Source organism: Trichosurus vulpecula, chromosome 5 (genome assembly GCF_011100635.1).
Source record: "Trichosurus vulpecula isolate mTriVul1 chromosome 5, mTriVul1.pri, whole genome shotgun sequence".
NCBI classification, from domain to species: Eukaryota; Metazoa; Chordata; class Mammalia; order Diprotodontia; family Phalangeridae; genus Trichosurus; species Trichosurus vulpecula.
Window position 1 is genome coordinate 285,411,881 of NC_050577.1, and position 19,347 is coordinate 285,431,227.

The following is a 19,347-nucleotide window of genomic DNA, read 5'->3' on the forward strand; positions in this document are numbered from 1 at the left end:
ATTTGACTGTTTTTTCTTCCGTTATTTTCTCAACAGCATTTTGCTGAAAGTGTGTACCCTCCTAAGGAACAGAGCCCAGGAAATCCGTGACGTAGCACGCAGTACCCTCACCAAAATAATCGAGACCTTGGGCGTACATTATCTGCAGTACATCTTACAAGAATTACAGACCACCCTCGTGCGTGGATACCAGGTACATCTAAGGGTAACCAGGGGCACCACAATGAATAGAGCATCAGGCCTGAGTTCAAACCCAGCCTCAGACGCTTACTAGCCACGACCTTGGGCAAGTCATGTGACCTGCTTGCCTCTGTTTCCTCAGCTATAAAATAGAGATAGTAAGAGCACCTCTCTCACAGGGTTGTTGGGAGGATTAACTGAGATAGTATTTGTAAAGCTCTTGGCTCACAGGAAGCACTCTACAAAGTTAGCCGTTATTGTTGTATTATTATTATTATTATTTTTTGGAAGTACTATAAGATTAAAGAAAGTGGAGCCCAGGGAGTTTCCATAGTATGGTCACTGCTCAATAGAATATAATAAAGGTAAGCCGAGGCACAGAAGTCTGAGCTCAGTCGGTTTGTTATCAGGGCTCGACTTGTTAACACAGTGGGTCAAATGGCTGCTTCAGGCCAGTGACCCAGAAGAGAGGGTGCAGCTCTTCTTTATAATCCTAGACTAAAGAGCAGAACTGGATAGGTGACTAAAATACACAGTTGGTTATAGGTTGGCAGCCTCATGGGGGAGAGGGCAGCACAGTTGGTTCCATTAACAAGAGTAGGCTAACACTCATCTGGGGCTAGCAAACCCCCCTCTTTATCTTAGAGGAGTGCTTGATTGATTTATGGGACCCTCCTGCGTCCTGAGGCCATTGAAGGTGGACCGAGATGGGCAGCCTCGCTGGCTCCTGGGAGGGAGAGGAGCCCCTCAACTGTACAAAGACAGTGTCTTGTGCAAATGTACTCCTCAGCTTGTAGGCCTTCAAATATTCAGGTAACAAATGGGTAATTTTTTTAGTATGAGGGATAGCAAGTTTTCTTTTAACTAACTGAGAGGGGACCAAAAAATATTCGTCGTCTGAGACCCCCTGCAAGGTTGGAGATGGTGGCCAGACTCCCTGTGTCCACCTACGTCCTTCACAGAGAACAGATTTCCTCGCAGCCAGTTGAGAACAGTGACAGGCCAGAGAAGTGGACTTCTAACCTTAGCTCTCATAGGCAAAGAGACAAAGAAATGGGGCAGTGATCCAGAAGAGGATCAGTTATGACATGACTCAGAATCCATTGAACTCCTTCATCACCAGGTTCTTGGACTGCAGGGCCAGAGTTCTTTCCAGTTTTCCAAGGATAAACAGCCTGCAGGTTTTCTGGTGTTAACCCGAGAACAAAGTTCATCTCCCTCTTGATTAGAAAGGGGCTGAGAGTCTGAACACCTTGCCTGTGAGTCCACAGTCCTGCTGGTCCGCCCCGCTACAACGCAGGGCTTTCCCAGGACTTGCTGACTGTCTCTAGCACCTTCTGCAGCACAGCAGTAACTGACCACCCTGTCTCCTGACTCACATCCCTCCAGGTTCATGTGCTCACGTTCACTATTTACATCTTGCTGAAAGGCCTTGCGAGCAGCCTGAAAGTTGGAGAACTGGACCCTTGCTTGGACATCATGATTGGGGTAAAAGCCTTTCACTTCCTAAATGGTTGTTGGACTTTAAGATAAAATCTGGGCTCAACCTCTTCATTTTGTTAGCTTCTCTTGTGGTTAAAGCTGAGGAAACAACCCCCCAGAAATGAGCTGGGGGGCTTTGGTGGGGTGGGGTTGGGCAGAGGCTAGAAGCTCGGCTGGGTGGCCTTTGGGTCCCCAGGCTGTGCGGTGTGATCCGTACCTTCAGGCCACGTCCTACGCCACTTGACTATGGTTACCAGTCTGCAAGTGATTTAAAACAATTTTAAAATAAACTGAATGTGATAAACAGCGAGGAGAACAACCAAACTGATAAAACCAGGGGCAGCATTTTCCCCAACGCCCTCCTTTAACAAAGATTAAATAGCACATCAGCAGATGGAAATTTTGTTGTTCTCTGGTCCCTTCCCAGGCTCCTAGATGGAGCAAGCCCAGAGGAAGAGTACCTAAATACAGGCCTGGGTTGGTGGGTAGTCCGTTCTGAGGTCAGTTCTGTCCATCCCCACGGCCACTGCCAGTTCCCTGCTCTTCTGTGACCCTGGGGGCTCCTTTTCCTGACTGACGTTCTGTTAAGTGTCAGCCTTCGGCCACCCCTCCTCAGCAGGCCTTGGCCTCTTGTCGCTGGGCTTTCTCTTCCACCAGGTCTTTAACCACGAGCTGTTCGGCAGCATCGCCGAGGAGAAGGAGGTGAAGGGGATCATCTCCAAGGTCATGGAAGCGCGACGAAGCAAAAGCTATGATTCTTACGAAATCCTCAGCAAGTTCGTCGGGAAGGATCAGGTCACCAAACTCATCCTTCCCCTGAAAGAGGTGAGGCCTCTGAACATCCCTGGGGTGGGCTCTGCCCCTCCTCTGTCTGTGCTCGGTGACTTTGGTGACTGACGCCAGCTGCCAGCACCAGCTCTTAGGATTGGGATGGCCCTTTGACAGCATCTGATGTTGGGTTCAACCTCCTCCTTGTGTTGCCCAGGGTCTTAGAGGTAGCCAGTGCCCGTAGACAGACATGAACTCAGGTTTGACTGGTCCTGCACCGCCCTGCCAGCTCCAAGGTCATTTAGTGCAGCCCTTTCATTATTCGTGGAAGAGATGAGGTTCCTAAGAGGTCATAGGCTCATAGGGCTGGAGGAGAAGGCACCTTGGGGTTCAGCTGGTGCAACCCTCTCATTTTGAAGAGGAGGAAAGTTCTTAGAGACAGAGCCGAGATCCCCACCCTGATCCTCTGACCCTCAGACCAGCACTCGTTCCCTTACACCAGAGTTTATCCCCCACTGAGGCTGAGAAGGCCCATCGTGTGTCTGTGACTGAAGTCATGGGTGTAAGCTCTGCCCATCAGTGGGGAGAGACAGTGAGTGCAGGGCCTGCTGAGAGGCAGGTAACGAAGCAGGCCCATTGAGAGGAGGAAGTACAGTGGATGAAGTGACGCGTCTGTCCTCAGTGCGAGGGAAAGGAACCTCAGAGGTCGGGTCCTCGGACCGACTTGGCCAGTCTTCCAGCCTCTGGCCAGTGGTGGAGGCACCCACTGTGACCCCCTAGAGAGGAAGCCCCTTCCCCTCCTACTCTCCTTCAGCATGGCACAATTCTCCTTCCACAAAGTCCTCCACGTCTGCCCCACAGTCCTTTGTGCCCCTCGTTCCCCTTCTCCCCAGCACTCGGACAATCACACATCGAGACTGTGTATTGCAATCCATTTTGCTCATTCTACGCTGTTGTCAGGGTTTTTCCCCTTTCCTCAGAAAGAAGAGCAGATTTTGAAGAACCTAGGTTTTCAGAGCCTCTGGGCCTTCCCACTGTCCTCTGATTCTTAGAATAAATGAAGCAATGTGGTCATTCCTCTTAAGCACAGGAAGAACCTCGAGAGAGTGCTTTGCCTGGCTGCACCTGATAATACATGTTGCGTGTTAATTTATGACTAATGACATTAGACTCTTATCACTTTGCTGATGCTGCTCTTGGGGAGCAAAGAGAAAACAATATGGCCCAAAGGAAAGTGTGCTGGCTCTGGGTTCAAATCCCACCCATTGGTTATTACTTACATGGTCTTGGACAAGTCGGTTGGTTAACCTCCCTGGGCCCGGTTTCCTCATCTCTGAAGTGAGGGGGTTGGATTAGATGACCTGAGATTCTTCCAGATCCAGGTCTGTGAGTCTAAGTTCTCCTTTCAGAATCATTAAACCAATTTTCCACAGTGCCATTTGGGAATTTATTGCTGTCATTGGGGTCCCTTACTGTAATTCCACAAAAGAGTGAGGTGAATCAGGCAGTGCCAAAAGCATCAGGCCCCATCATTTGACACATTTATGGCCAGGTGGCTCCTCTGGAGATGCCCAAGGGAGCCTGGCAGGAGAGGCGGGGACAGCAAGAGAAAGGGTACTAGGGCGGTGCCCTCGACCTTGCCCCACTGGGGTGAGACCGAAGCAGGGGGAAGGAGTGTGTTGTGGAGGGGGCCTTCCTGGAGGGGGTGTATCCTGACTGCTGGGACAGTAGCTGGCTGTTGGTCCAGGCCTGGTTTCATGCCTCAGAGCAGCTGGAGACAGCCGGGTGTTTGCCAGCCAAGGGCAGTGTCCTGCACAGGCTCCTCTGGGGGTATCCCGCCTCTGATGTTGCCTGCAAAGGGCAGCTGGTTAATTGTTGCGGAATCTGGTGGTCTCTAGCCTGCCCTTTCCAGGTATAGAGGATTCTGGATCAGGGGTGGCAGGTCCAGAAAAGGGCCAGGGCACACAGGAGGGAGTAAGGGTCCCAACAAAGTCAGAGACAGCCTGGAGGAGAAAGGCAGGGCCACATCATGTGCTTCTTGTAGCATGGGGTCAGGGAACAACTGTGTAGAGATTTTCTATATCAGTAGAGATCTGATGCAAATCCCAAGTGACTGAAGCCCCTCATGCCACAAAGTTTTGAATTAGATGGGTGGCCTTGTGTGTTCTTCCCAGCTCGCAGTCGCAGAGGGTTTGGAGGCCATCTGCCTCTGAGACCAGGCGTGAGCCTGGTCTGCCTGCTGCCACAGCGGCTTTCACGGCACGCTTACTGACTACATGTCACACGGGACAAGGAGACCCAGTCCGTTTCTCTGCTTGTTCATAGGTGTAGTTAATAAAGGTTTGTGAAGAGGCCAGTAGGTTGCTAGAACTGGATTTTTGCGTAAAAGGGAACCTTCATTTACTAGAGGAAGGTCAGTGAAAAAAAAACCATAAAATGCTATTTTATTACTTTAAATAATGTGTAGAGAAGATTGGTCTGTCACAGAGGAGGGATTAGACCAGACCAAAGCCACCATGTGTGGTGGGCTCCCCATCACTGGAGTCTTTTCCCGTGGCTTTGAGTACTCTGTGAATGAACTCCTTCTTGTTCCAGGGCAGCCTGGGCTGGATGGCCACAGATCTCTTCCAGCACGCCCAGTCAGGAGTGTCCTGTGGCGGGGACCCTGCAGCAATATCCTGGGCTGACTGACCCCACCCGCTGGGTATCTCACTATCAGTCGCTTTCCCTGCTTTCACCTCAGCATTTCACACTTCCTGCAGATTTTACAGAGCACCACCAGCCTGAAACTGGCCCGGAAAGTGCACGAAGCCTTACGCCGCATCGTAGCGGGCCTGATCATGAATGAAGAAATGAACGCCGAGTCCATCCTCCTGCTCAGCTTCGGGCTGATCAGTGAAAACCTCCCTCTGCTAACAGAAAAGGAAAAGTAAGTCGGAAGAAGGCTGACATCATTCATGCTCTTCTGAAAAGCTGTATGATTAGTGTTCCCTCTAATTAGGCAAAAACAACCGCTTCCTTAGAGGGACAAGTAACACGGAACAGTGAGCACCTCACTTTGGTAAAAGAGTTTTTGTTGCTATCTCTGGTTCTTCACATAATCATAGTTCTCATTCTATCTCCCCTCACCCTCACATAGCCATCCCCCACAACAGTGATTTTTAAAGACAAAAAAAGGGAAGAAATCAGCACAGAGCATCTGGATTTTTCAATTTGATTAGAAATTTCCTCACAGAATCGTATTACTTAGTGTTACCCTGTGGTTTGTTTGTGGTTCTACTAAATGGGATACCTCATTGTATAATTTCCTTTTCACAATCCATGAAACATGTAGTTTGACCCAGCAAGTTAGAAGGGCCCAACTCTGCCTGCTGAGGACCTGGGTTCAGATCCCACCCCCAATGTGTGCTCCCTGGGGGGCCTTGGGAAGGTTCCTTCATTGAGTCTAGGCTTCAGTTTCTTCATCTATATTTATCTTTTGCTTTGAACTTGAACACCAAAAAAAAACATTTCTATGTGCACAGGAGAGCACTTGAAAATGAGCCATGTATAAAACCACAGTTCTCCTTTTCTTACCCCTGGCATTTACTTGTCTGTGAACAAGGGGCTAGACCTGATGGTTTCCACCCTTGGGAATCTGGTGATCCCAAGGGATCATTTAAAATATTTCTCCAAAAACTTTTTGGAGAAATGGGCTAGATGAGGACTTTTGGGGTGCACTGAGTTCTGTGTGTCTGTGCGTGATTGTGCAGATAGCCATTTTTTGGTATTATATGTATGTTTATTGCATTTTTGCATTATGGATTTGTTATCTTAGTGAAATACCTATTTGCAGAAATGGAAGAAAGTGAAAAGCATTGGCCTGTTGTTTTAAATTGGTTGGGATAGCCCCTGAACAACCCAGTCCCTTTCCTAACTGTTGTGACAGGGCCCGACATTTACCAGCTGGGCATCGCCTATGGTGCCCCTTTGATAGGAGGCTGGGCCCAATTCTCTGGGCCTCCTTTGTATTGTAAAATGCAGGAACGAAGGAGGGAGGGAGACCAGTGAGCAAATGAGCCTGACGACAGGGCCTTAGAGCCTGGCTAACTGAGCATGGTTCCCCCCTTCTCCCTTCTCTCCTTGGCTGTGCGTCTGTAGGAGCCAAGCCGAGCCTCCTCCTGATCCACGCCTGCCCCCGCAGAGCTGCCTCCTGCTCCCACCCACCCCCAGCCGAGGGGGACAGAAAGCTGCCATGAGCCGAAAGACCAACATGCATATATTCGTCGAGTCTGGGCTCCGGGTAAGTGCTCCTGCCCAAGTGAGGCGTCCTGCAGGCTGTGGGGTGGTGTGCTCCCTGTCCCACCTGCTGCTTGATCTCATTGAGGCAGCATTTCTTGAAAGCAGGAACAGGCAGCCTGTGGAGCTGCCCAGGCTGCTAGGTTGGCATTTTCTCAACAAGTTTTGCTGATGGCTGTGGTTTTTCCAGCACCAGTATTTCCCAGGTGTTACTCCCTCTTCCCCTCCCACCCCCAGAGCCAGTTCCTCAGAGACAATTCCCTGGCTTGGCCAGCAGCCTCTCACCCTTCCATCCAGGTCCCCAAGAGCAGGACATTTAGTGACCCTCACTGGGGTCCATCCTCCTCATCCCCGGGGCTCTTCCTGAACCCAGGCCTTTTCCTCCCTTAGCTGTTGCACATGAGCCTGAAGCGGTCGAAGGTCAACTCCTCGGACAAGCACGTGCTTGAGATGTTGGACCCCTTCACATCACTGCTCATTGATTGCCTCAAGTCCAGAGATGCCAAGGTGAGGCCCACTTGAAATCCCCACAGGGGTTGTAGGGTCTGAGGTACAGAGCCCACGGGACCTGAGAGGCCTCCTGGAAACTGACGCTAAATGCCTCAGGAGCAAGCTGCCCAGGTGGCCTGGGACCCTGGCCCTTATTCCAAGTCTGTCCACAGGCCATGCTGCCTAATGGGGGCAGGGGTCGGTGTTGGGGGGCCGGTGCCCCAACAGCCCCAGCCTCACTCTCTATGCCTGTCTGAGCCAACACAGTGTCACCCTGCTCCTAATTCCTCAGCCCGAACAGAAGTGTTTCTACTCTGCGCACATACGGAGGCAGCCGAGCTTCTGCTCCTTTTAGCCTTCATGTCTTAGCCCGGTGCTGAGACCAGATGCTCCCAAGAGACTGACGAGCTTCTCTTTGGGGATTGCCAGTGTCTAGCAGTGAGCCTCAGTGATGGGACCATTGAGTCATGCTGCCAGATGGAGACCATGAGATCAACCTTAGGCCTCATCAAGCCCAATTCCTTTGTTTTACAGAAGGGGAAACTAAGGCCCAGAGAGGGGGAGGGACAGGGCCTGCCCAGCAGCCAGGCTCCAAGCCTGACTCCAAACCAGCTTCTCTCAGCATCACGTCAGGCATCCACCTCTAGGCACTGCTTTCAGAGCCAAGCATTTCTGTTGCTGCAGTAGCTATTCTCATTACTATTCCTTGCATTTACATCATACAGAGGAACTCCAGCATCTAACATGGTCCTCAGTATTTTCTGCTTTTCTGTCACCCTCATTTCTGAGCCTTTCCCAGGGATGTCTCCCTTACGCTCAATACATGAGAATCCTCAAATGATTGAAAACAAAGAATAAGAAAAGTGAGAGGAAAGAAACCCCGCAGAGTCAGGGGCTGTCCCTGCCTCCTGGGCCCAGAAAGGAGGGGGAAGCCTGAGCATTCAGGGGGTCGGAGTTCTCATTTGATCTGAGTATGAATAGTAATGATCTGGGGTTCTGAGAGGGCCCCTCCCATGGGCCACGTGGGGAGGAAGCTGACTAGGACTTTGTTTTCCCTACTTTTGCCTGAGCTACTGTTTATTTGGGGCCTAAAGTCACCCCGATGTCAAGAATGCAGTTATGCCGTCCGGGCTCCTTGTTAATCCTGCACTCTGTCCTTTAAACACACCAGGCAGGCATCCCTAGTTAGCTGCCTTCCCAAGGACCGTTTGTGTGAAGATGTATGTGCTCTTTCAGTAGCACAAACTGGTGGGACGCTGGACGTGGCTTGTAGCCACAGATATTTATTGCACACCTTCTGTGCATTTGTACCACCATTGGGGGAGAGCGATATGCTTACAGTAAGATTGGGGTGAACTGAGACCAAAGACAGCCGAGGAGTTGCCCTGTGGCTTTGGGACCCCCAAGCCAGGAGGCCTTCTGAGAGCGGGGTCCTGGTTTAGCATCGTAGAAATGAGAGCTGCACAGGCGATCAGAGGACCCTCCAAGCCAAGCAAACTGAGGGCCAGAGAGAGAAGTGACTTTGCCATGGTCCCACAGGAAGGGTGGCCAGAGGGACATCTGTGCAAGCGGGGCAGCCCTGGCAGGAGACCATGCTTCCAGAAATGTTTCCTTGGTCCTGATGGGTTAGCAGGATCACAGAGTTCTTAGGACATGACCAAATCCTCAGGGCCAGTGTCGTAAAGATGCCAGCCTGACTGGTCCCCAGCTTACCTGCAGGGCAGGCCTCAGTGGTGACACAGTAAATGAGCCCTGAGATACTCCGCAGCAAGGGACAGAGGGGCTTCCTCTCTAGGCTGATGTCTCCACACAGAAGGCACTTAATAACAAGGGGGTTGTGGTGGCCCCTGAGTCATCACTTCCTTGTCTCCCATAAAATGTCAGTTTCCTGCCTGTGGGGACCACACTCCGTGTTTTGTGTCTGCCCACACACGCCTGGCATCTTTGTTGGCAGAGGAGGCACCTGGACCTGTGATTGCATCCTTAGAGGGAGCTCGCCCCAAACTCTAGGGGCTGCCCAGGGCAGAGAGGGATGTGACCTGCCCTGGCCCCCCACATGGGGAGCAGGACTTTGCCCTGCCAAGTCTGAGGCATCTCCACTCCCCCAATGGAGCTTGTGTTTCTCTCCCTCCAACCTGATTTTTGTCTCCAGGTCATCACGGGTGCTTTACAGTCTCTCATCTGGGTGCTGAAGTTCCCCCTGCCTTCCATCGCGAAGAACTCAGAGAAGCTTACAAAGCAGCTCTTCCTCCTGCTCAAAGACTACGCCCGGCTCGGGGCTGCCAAAGGCCAGAACTTCCACCTGGTTGTCAACTGCTTCAAGGTGAGGGCGGGGTGAAAACCCTGCAGAGGGGCTAGTGGGGTCTGTGCTGTTGAAGGAAGTGATGCTTGGCCTCTGCAGAAGGAGCCCTGTTGTAAGAGAGCAGAGAAAACTCAGAGGATTTAGTCTAATCCCTATGTGTTGTGGTCAAGGAAGTAGAGCCTGGTTCAGCACCACTTTGCTCTGCCCTTCTCTGGGGTCTAACCAAAGCCTTGCCATGTACCTGCATCTTCTCTTATCTGAAAACTGATGTTTCTACGGTGCTTGTGCTGGGTCTTCAAGGCCTGCCCAGTCCAGTCCCCCTGTTTCCTCGTACCCTGCCATCCAGCAGCGCTGGTATGATTGCTGCTCCTCACATATGACTCGTCTGTCACCCATCAGATAGGATGTCTTTGCTGGTGTCGTTCTTCTGACGTCTCCTCCCTCCTACTCTTCCAGCCTCCTCACGCCCCACCTGTTCCATGTGTGCGTTGTCTTTATTTCTGTGTTGTCTGAGCTCATTGATAGGGACTGGTTCTGCCTCTCTCTGTGCCCGGTGCTTAGCACAGATGCCTGTAAAGCCTGGAATAAATGCTTGTCACCAGATTGATTTGTGGGGCATGCTGTTAATTCTGGTGCAATTGGGTTTTCCTTTTCAGTGTGTGACCATCCTCGTGAAGAAGGTCAAGTCCTACAAGATCACAGAGAAGCAGCTCCAAGTCCTGCTGGCCTACGCTGAGGAGGACATCTATGATTCATCACGACAGGCAACAGCGTTTGGTCTCTTGAAGGTGTGCAGGCTGGCTCCGGGCACTAAGAAATGCACATTCTTTGTTTCAGGATGATGAGGAAATCTTTTGTCTTAGCAAGACTCTTGTGGCTAGGTGTTTAATGCTTGGACAAACCCTCTAGCTGACACTGATTTCCACTTCTTAGATTAGTAATTTGATCGGCTTTGGGAAGCTGGTCACCCATGACTGGCTTATGCTTTTGTCTGCTCTGATTCCTCTCTCCAGACTAGAAGCTCAGTGAGGCAAGGGCCTCTGTCTTATCTAACATCTAACTCACTCATGGAGCGTGGCAGGCCCCGAAAGGTCTTCCTTGCTTCTCTGTCATCAGTCCACTGTTTCTTACAGTGTAGTAACATTCGGTGACATTCACCTACCACAGTTTGTTGGGTCATTTCCCAGTTGATGAGCATCTGCTTTGTTCCTGGTTCTTTGTTAATACAAAAAAGGATTGCTGTAAACATCTGGTGCACATGGGGTCATTTTTTCCACCTTTGATCTCCTTGCTTATGGGATTTCCAGGACAAAAGCTATAGACATTTTAGTCACCCTCTTAGTGTAATTCTAGATGATAATATAAATTGTTCAGTAAAACTAAGTTACATTTTTCTTCTGTTAACCTTATTGAAACAGATGCAATCTTCTTAAATTCTTAAGGATTTTTTAAATGAGTTTAAAAAACAAGTGTGTTGGCTTCAACGTTGAAAGTGCACTTTCCTTTTCTAGTGAAGTTGTAAATAAAACGTGTCTGTTTGTTCTATTATGTTTTAGGCCATTTTATCAAGAAAATTGATGGTTCCAGAAATCGATGATGTCATGAAGAAAGTCTCCCAGTTTGCAATTACTGGACAAAGTGAACCAGTCAGAGTCCAGTGTAGACAGGTTTGTTCTGTTTGTTCTTGGTTTGGGTGTGATTTTTTTGTTTGCTTCATCTTTGGGTAGAGAGGTAACCAAGGTGCTATCTGATGGGCAGTGGGAATGTGCACCAGCGTATTTACTCCCCAGCCAGCAGGGTGGTTCTTGAATAATTAGAGTCTCTTAGATAATGAGAAGAACCTTGGCATGTTGACCAGGCACCGAGTATGTAGATTGAGGGAGGATGGGGAGCTGCTTGTTCCTTCTTGAGAACACTCATTAGTGCCTACATTGTGAAAGTTCCTTAAATGTATTGAGAGTATGACTCTCTAGATGAGAGGGAAAGGAGAAGGGAACAGAACGCATCTCTGGCATCATTTTCTTGGCTACAGTAACAAGAAGGAACAGAGAGGACATAGAACTCAGAGCCATAGGAAGCTCAGGCACAAAAGAAAAGCCAAAGATTCCTTGGCCGGGGGGCAGACCTTCAGACAAGTGAAAGAAGGGACAGAAATTTGTGTAAGAGGAGGGAGAGACTTGGCTGTGGATTGGCTGGGCAGCCAGAGGCCTTCTGCTAAAGCAGACCCTTGCTCCTCCATCCCTTAGCCCAAGAAAGCTCCTCCTGCCCTGCCTGGCTATGTGGCCCAGGCTCAGGGCAGCAGGAGTTGGAAGGTGATCCATTGCTGGTTCTCTACACTGTAGGTCACCAGGCCCTCTTGTGACTCACCTTCAGCTAGCATCACCTTCCAGAGCCCAGGGTCACATCTAGGCCAAGACTGGAATAAGACATGTATGTGGGGAGGGACCAATTCCTTTTTTTCTTCCATTTTCCAGGTTTATCTGAAATACATTCTTGACTACCCTATTGGTTCCAAACTGAAATCCAACTTGGAGTTCATGCTGGCTCAACTGAAGTAAGTTAGAGCAGATGCCTGGAACAAGGCTGCAGCTTCTGGGAAGATCTTGGGGTCCTAGCTCTGGAGCCATAAGTCCCCCAGGAACCACTCTGTAAAAGAAAAGACTTGGCCAAGGCCTCATAGAAATCAGCATCCAAGGCTGTTTGGAACCCCAGTCCTCTCCCCCCAGAATGAGGCTCTTTCCACTGGACCACACTGCCTTCCCTGGGCAGTGGGCTTCCTTCCATCCAAGTGGGCTGTCCTTTCATAAAGGGCAAGAGCATAAGGTCTTACAAATCTCCAAGGAGGCTGTCCTTTTCTACTTGACTCTTTCGTAAGGCATTTGCTGTCTAAATTGCTTTGAGATCTGGTCTGATAAACCTTCTTGCTTTCTCTTAATTAGTGGGATGTGGAGAACTGGAGGGAGCTTATCCTTTTCCATGAGCCCAAGTGTCTGCCTTCCTAGAAAAGTAGCCTAGATAATCACTGATTACACAGTTGAATTGTGTTTAAGTAAGTGTTGATGATTTCCTAACCTCTGCTGCCCACTGCAGAGTTGTCCTGAGTGACGTTTCACTGGCCTGTGTTCACGTAACTGGTTAGCCCTCCAAAGCCAGCCCTTGGTGGCTGAAGCTGCAGGAGGGACAGCCTGTCTGTAATGGGATCTGAGGGCCAGAGGACCTGGCAGCCATCCAGCTCAGCCCTGCCTTCACAGATGAGGAATCCGAAGCTTAGGGCCCCTGAAATACGGCTAAGGCTACACAGCAGCTGATGGGCTAAGGGATTAAAAATGAAGGCATTTCATTAAAAATATTTAAGTAAATAATTGGGTTTTATTTTTAGTGTCTTAAATTAAAGATTGAGGGGTGGGGGACAGTAATGGAAACTATTAGGAGCCAGGGAACAGAGTACCAGAGAAGCAACGTTAGGCCTGGTGTCAGGAACAACCTTTTAATTTTTATAGCTCTCTGGAAGTGTAATAGAATTAGGAGGTCCTGGGACCCCAGCTCTAAAGTGGCGAGGAGCCATGGAGGCCACCTAATACAACCCACTCATCAGACTGAATTTGAGAGCTCAGGTCATTTACCTGGTGTCACATTGTCACCAACCGACAAAGGCAGGTTTGAATGCAGATCGTCCAGCTCCAAAGCCGTTTTTCTTCCACAGTCTCACACTGCCTCTGGTGAAGGTCCTCAAGCCAAGGCCAGACAGCCGCTTTGTTGGGGCAAGTCCACAAACATTTATTAAGCCCCTACTATGTGCCAAGGACCATGCTAAGCCCTGAGGTTACAAAGAGCCAAAAACCAGTCCCTGTGTCCCCACCCCCACCCCCGAAGGAGCTCATGGTCTGATGGGGGAAACAGGGAACAAACAACTACATACAGATGAGTTCTATACAGAGTAAATTGGATACACTCTCAGAAGGAAGATGCTGGGATTCAGGAAAATTGAAAAAGGTTTCTTGCAAAAGGTGGGATTTTTTTAGCTGAGACTTGAGAAGAGGCAGCAGGTGGAGGGGAGGAAAGAGAATTCCAGGCCCAGGGGCCACTTTTCAGGTGTGTCTTGGACTCCATGGCTGCTGAGGTCCCTTGTGACCCAGATTCTGGGTTGTTTTGTTGTTTTTTTTTTAAATGAGTCCGTTTTGACGATGCTAACGTCTGTGTTTGATACCTTTGCCTTAGCTATGACTATGAGGCGGGAAGAGAGTCTGCGTTGGAAATGATTGCTCACCTTTTCGAGACCTTCCCTCAGGTACTGTTTGTACAAAGTACGAATGTAGAGCAGCATTGACGCATGTGCAGGGGCAGCTCACAGCCATCCCTGTTCCTTAGAGTGGCAAATCTAGGGTCCCCCACACAGTCATTCCTGTGTCTCTCAGGGGCTGCTCCACGAGAACTGTGGGCTGTTCTTCGTTCCCCTTTGTCTCATGATGATCAACGACAACTCTGCCAAGTGCAAAAAAATGGCCTCCATGGCGATCAAGCTGCTGCTCAGCAAAGTCAGCCTGGAAAACAAAGACCTGATGTACGTGCTCGTGGTCAAGTGGTTTGGGAGTCAGAAGGTAGGGAGCGTTCAGCATATTCTGCTTACAGCCCTGACCCACTGAAGCCAGTGTGGAGATGAGGGCTGCTGGGGGAGGTGTCAGACCACTGCAGGTGGCTGAGCGGGAGGGCCTGAATTCCCAGCTCTGCCGTATCCTGTCTGTCTGACCCTGGCCAGCCTCGTGTTCTTTGCGGGGCTCGGTTCTTCCTCCTCTGTGCAGTTCACGCGGTTGGACTTGATTCCAGCCCTCGATCCAGTTCTCATGCCATCCTTCACCTGGATTTGTTTTGCATATACCTACATGTTCTCCTGTGTTCACACTATCCCCCTGATAAAATGGAGGCTCCTTGAGGGCATCTGTCTTCATCTCCCCAGCACCCTGCACAGTGCCTAGTGCACAGTGGACACTTAATTAATGCCTGCTTGTCGGATCAATTGATTGCCCTGTGTTGGGACAGGCCATTAGCTTCTGTGCCTTACAATTTGTTACGCCCATGAGATCACATGGGCCCCACTTGTAAAACATTCCAGAAAATGGACCATAATGGTGGGAATGCCTCTATTTCTCAGTCTGGGTTAGTTTGGCTGCTTGCCATGGAGTTGTCAGGAGGTCTTACTGGTCCCCTGATCCCACGATGGCCCATTGATGGTCTTGGGCCTTCTCTCCTGCTGGCAGAGTCTGCAGAAGCGCTTGGCTGCCCAGACCTGTGGCTTGTTTGTGGAGACTGAAGGGGTGGCTTTTGAGAGGAGATTTGGGACGGTCCTGCCCGTGATTGAGAGAGAGCTCGAGCCTTCCCAGCTCCGAGATGTAAGTAGTCTGCTGTGAAAGAAAATCTTGTCTACGCATATGTTTTTGGTTTAGACAATGAAACTGTATCTCAGGAAAGAAAAGGGTTGGCATGTCTTGGGGGCGTCCCTCCTGATGTTAGCCAAGTGCGTTAGCATGCTGAAAACCAGGTTGGTTCCTGTTCTCTCCTTTAGTGAGCTCATCCAGTCTCAGCTTCAGCTGTCATTTCTTTTCACTTTAGTAATTTTGTTTTGTCCTCCCTCCTTTGGGGAATTTGCAGGCCACAGTGGCCCTCCCTCACCCTGTGTGGATTGCCTTCCCCCTTAGGGCCAGGGTTGTCCTGCTTCTGATTGGTATTTGTATTTTAAGCACTGACCACAGTACCTGGTGGACAGTAAGGGCTTAATAAATGCTCATCCATCTGCCCCTCCTTCAGTCACTCCATCTTGCCTTTGCATTTTATTTAAGCATCCATTATCTGAAATAAAATCAGGAGGTTAGACTAAGTGAATATTGTGATCCTGAGGCCTTTGGCAGGAACCACATTACTGTCTGTACATTCTTACTATCCAATGTAGGAATATTCCATAGTTATGAAAACAAATAGGCATTTTTAAACTACATTTCCATTTCGTTATTATTTTGAAATTTTCAAAGAGAGCTTTGTGGCCTGATGGACAGGGTGCGTACTCAAAGCCTGGAAGGGCTGCACTATGAGGCCTGCACCTGACGCTGGCTGTGTGACCCTGGGAAAGTCTGTACCTGCCTAGGGCTCGGGGCCCCTCTCGCAGCAAAGAGAGAGCCTTCCCGCCTGCGGTGGTAGGGAGAGTTTCCTTGCCCACCTGAGGGTTTTCTCAAGGTCAACGGAGGCCAGTCCTTGTCCTGGTCCTGCTTACTTTGAAGAGACACGGAGGCTCTTCTTTGGCCTATGTTGAATACTCTCTAAGTTTTTGTAGTCAGACAGCTCAGACACCCCCTGCCTTGTCTTGTCCTGACTCAATGACCTCATCCACGCTTGGGTTTGTTTTTTAGCTCATTGAGGAAACTGATGAAAAAGCATCGGACAGACTACTCTTTGGTTTTCTTACACTGATAACTAAACTCATCAAGGAATCCAATTTTCTTCAACTCACCAAACATCCTGAGAGTCTGAACAACATCTGGAGTAAGTCTGATTGTTCTAAGATTAACCAGCCGACCTCACCCATCCTTTGTTCATTGGCATAGAAGTCTTGAAGGCAGCAGTCAGAATCTGGCTGCTAGTTCACCAGTGACGGATGTTTCAGGACTGAGCCTCAGAGTCCCTCTTGGTCTTTCTGTGTGCTCAGAGCATCACTCACCATTCAGGGGGCCCTGCAGGGTCTGTCCAGATTGGCCTTTCTTTAGGAAGTGCCGGCATGGTGCGCCAGCCACTGGGGCTGCAGAGATGGCCAGGCACGCGTTCTGCAGGGGGAAGCTGTGTGTGTGCCAGAAGCAAAGACCAAAGTCACAAGTAGACACACAGGAATTGGGAGGTAGCCTGTGGGCCATTGAGCAGGAGGGTCACAGCCCCAGGGTTGGACGGGATGGATCTTAGAGGCTGTCTGCTCCCATCCCCTCATTTCACTGATGGAGAAACTGAGGCCAGGGGGTAGGCAGGAATAGATGAGGATGACAGAATCAGCAGGTGAAGCCAAGTCTTCTTCCTCCAAAGGCCCTTCTCTTTCCCCAGTACCAGGCAGCCTCTCAGAACCTAAAATCTTTGGTGTGTCTGTGCTTCACCAAAGCCTTTTTGTGAGGAAACACAGTAAAACTCTGTAAGCAGAGATCACAGGGCCTGAGCTAGAAGGGAACTCCAAGGTCTTTGGGGCCTTCATTTATGGGGATGGAAAGTGACTTGTCCAGTTGTAATGAGCTCACATGGATATAAGGCGTCCCCAAAGCTTGCTTGTATGTGTGTATCTCTGTATCTGTGCTTATGTGTACACACACACACACACACACACACACACACACACACACGTACACGTACACATACCAGTTCTTTTCCTAGCATGTGGATGGACAGACAAGACTGTACCACGACCCCCATAGCTACAGAAGTTGCCATGATGTTCTTAGTGTCTTTATTGTCCTTGTATCAAGCTTGCCAGGGTCAGTTAGGATGGATGCTATACCTTCCCTCAAAGAAGTCAGTGGAACCCCATAATTCCCTACTTCAGTAATCAGGCAAGGAAAAAGAAAATCTCTGCTTTCCCCCAGGTCACATCCAGTCCCATCTGTCCCACCCCCACAGCTGGGTGTGGCTCACTTCAGCCCAGATTTTTGGCTTACTGTTCGCCTCTTGCAAACCAGAGGAATTGATTAAGAGATGGTCCACCCAGAAGTCTAAGAAGAAACATTCAGGCCCGGTGGCCATTAACTTCCTAACTAAGGACCTGGATCACAAGGTAAGATGTTGAGGGGTGGTCATAGGGAATCTCCTTCCCCCCAGTTATCCCCATGCCATCTTCCTCGAGGCACTTGTGTGACACGACAGAATCATTCTTACAGCACTTGGTGGTGAGGAAAGTCTTCTATTTGGGATGGAGGAGAAACTGTAAAACTCCATAAAACAAAAGTCCCAGGTGTGAGGGTTTTGTAGGTCATCGTTCTGATTGTATGTGTTTGTGTTCACGTGCTTATTGTCATCTTTATAAAAGCCCTTATTACAGTTTGGCACACAGTAGGTGCTTAATAAATGCTTGCCAATAGATTGACTACCTGATATTTACTTATGCAGCCCTTATAAGTTTGCAAAGCACTCTGCATGCATCATTTCGTGGTCTGCTATATCAATAAAGAGCTGTTATTACTGTTAACGCTCAAGGCATCCTGCAGAGGCAAGTGCTACGGCTGTTACCGTGCTCATTTTACAGATGAGGAGCTCAGGCCCGGTGACTTGTGCAGGCCCCTACAGCCTGTACATGTCCAGAGGTGGAAGTCAGACCCAGAGCTTGCTCATTCCAGGCCCAGTGTTGTCTTTTGGATCAGGTTCATAGCCTTCTCTGTTGGTGTAAAGGGGACTGTGAAAAGAAAGAGAGGAGGAGTATTTGTGAAGCACTTTCTGTGCGCACAGCTCTGGAGTTGGGTAACTGTCGTGTGCCATTGACAGTCAGCAGTTGTGGGAGCACCGTGTCTCATACAACCCTGGCTTTTCTTATCATTTCAGATGAAGAGGTTGGCTTTGGCCTTTTGCTATCAGTTGCAGTCGAAGTTTTTGGATCAGTCTCTGGGAGAACAGGTAGGAATGAGAAAGCTCTGAACAAGCTGGCCTTTGTCGTGTCTCTAGGGCAGAGAAGGGGCCTGGCTGCCCGCTCACGCATGTCTTCGAGGTGCATGACCCATTCCAAAGGCTTCTAACTTGAGGGGCTTCCCCTGGAGGGCATCTATTCGCCGGAGGCCTTCTCTGCTCATGAAGCAGAAATGTTGGTCACTCTCAAGGGCTGCAGGGCGGGTGCTGGCATCTCACACAGCTGGAACATCCTTAAGTGGCCATATAATAAGGAAAAGGAACCCTAGGCTTGTCTGGAGCACTTTCCGTGGAGGATCTCCTTTAATCTCAGGACTGCCCTGGGAGGGAGGTTGCTGTCATCCACCTTTTACAGGTGAGAAAGCTGAGGCAGGTGAAGGTTAAGTGACTTAACCTAGGGTCACACAGCTAAGAGGTGTCTGCAGCCAAATTTGAACTCAGGTCTCTTTGGCGTCAGGCCCACGGCACCACCTAGCTGTCTCTGCTCGACCCTTTGTGAAGTAGACATAGGTAAGAAAATCCCACTCTGTCTGCCTTTGGTATAGCAGATAGTAATTGAAACAGCAAGCTGACCCTTGGTTGTAGTGGGTGAAAGGCATCATCCGGCAGGGCTGGGCAAGGCCCTGCTGCCTACGGGAAAATCACCGTAGAAGTCTGGAGAGGGAGAACGCACCCCATGGAAATCACGGAGGCCTTTGGAGAAAGTAAGAAGCTGATGTGGACTCTTTTTTTTCTTTTGAAGATTGTTAAGAATTTGTTGTTTGTTGCCAAAGTCATCTATCTTCTGGCACTCCATGCAGAGGAGAAGGAAGGTGCCTGTGAGGAGGAGGACGGTGCCTCCAAGGAGAAGGAAGGTGCCTCCGAGGAGAGCATGGAGGCATCTGCCCCAGAAACATCCCAGACCACAGGTGGCGAGGATGTCTCGGGGCCAGCCCAAGAAGCCTCCGGTGACGAAAATGAGGCGGCTGGAACAGAAGAGAAGGGGGGAGTAGAAGAAGAGCAAGGCAGACCCGCCAACCTGTTCTGGCTGATCCACAAGCTGTCTATCATGGCCAAACGGGAAGCCGCATATTCGCCCAAAAATCCCTTAAAGGTGAGACAGATAGGGCACCCTGGGGCCTCTGAGCCCTGGGGTTGAAAAAGAACTTGTTTTTCAAACACCGGGATGACACATTTCAATCACTGATTCCCCCAGCGTTGTTTTATGGCTC

At 49.9% G+C, this 19,347-nt stretch overlaps 1 protein-coding gene across 1 annotated transcript in view; it reads left to right on the top strand.

Annotated features, from left to right (window-relative positions):
* Positions 1 to 19,347, top strand: part of UTP20 (UTP20 small subunit processome component) — a 103,838-nt gene that overhangs the window by 81,942 nt on the left and 2,549 nt on the right. Inside the window, exons 43-59 of the mRNA XM_036759382.1 lie at positions 37 to 193; positions 1,570 to 1,668; positions 2,320 to 2,487; positions 5,193 to 5,359; positions 6,571 to 6,712; positions 7,099 to 7,215; positions 9,350 to 9,520; positions 10,156 to 10,287; positions 11,056 to 11,166; positions 11,974 to 12,053; positions 13,718 to 13,787; positions 13,915 to 14,097; positions 14,755 to 14,886; positions 15,898 to 16,030; positions 17,107 to 17,294; positions 18,056 to 18,127; positions 18,879 to 19,229. Of these exons, the coding sequence (XP_036615277.1) occupies positions 37 to 193; positions 1,570 to 1,668; positions 2,320 to 2,487; positions 5,193 to 5,359; positions 6,571 to 6,712; positions 7,099 to 7,215; positions 9,350 to 9,520; positions 10,156 to 10,287; positions 11,056 to 11,166; positions 11,974 to 12,053; positions 13,718 to 13,787; positions 13,915 to 14,097; positions 14,755 to 14,886; positions 15,898 to 16,030; positions 17,107 to 17,294; positions 18,056 to 18,127; positions 18,879 to 19,229 (2,473 nt within the window). The remainder of the gene's footprint in view (positions 1 to 36; positions 194 to 1,569; positions 1,669 to 2,319; positions 2,488 to 5,192; positions 5,360 to 6,570; positions 6,713 to 7,098; positions 7,216 to 9,349; positions 9,521 to 10,155; positions 10,288 to 11,055; positions 11,167 to 11,973; positions 12,054 to 13,717; positions 13,788 to 13,914; positions 14,098 to 14,754; positions 14,887 to 15,897; positions 16,031 to 17,106; positions 17,295 to 18,055; positions 18,128 to 18,878; positions 19,230 to 19,347) is intronic.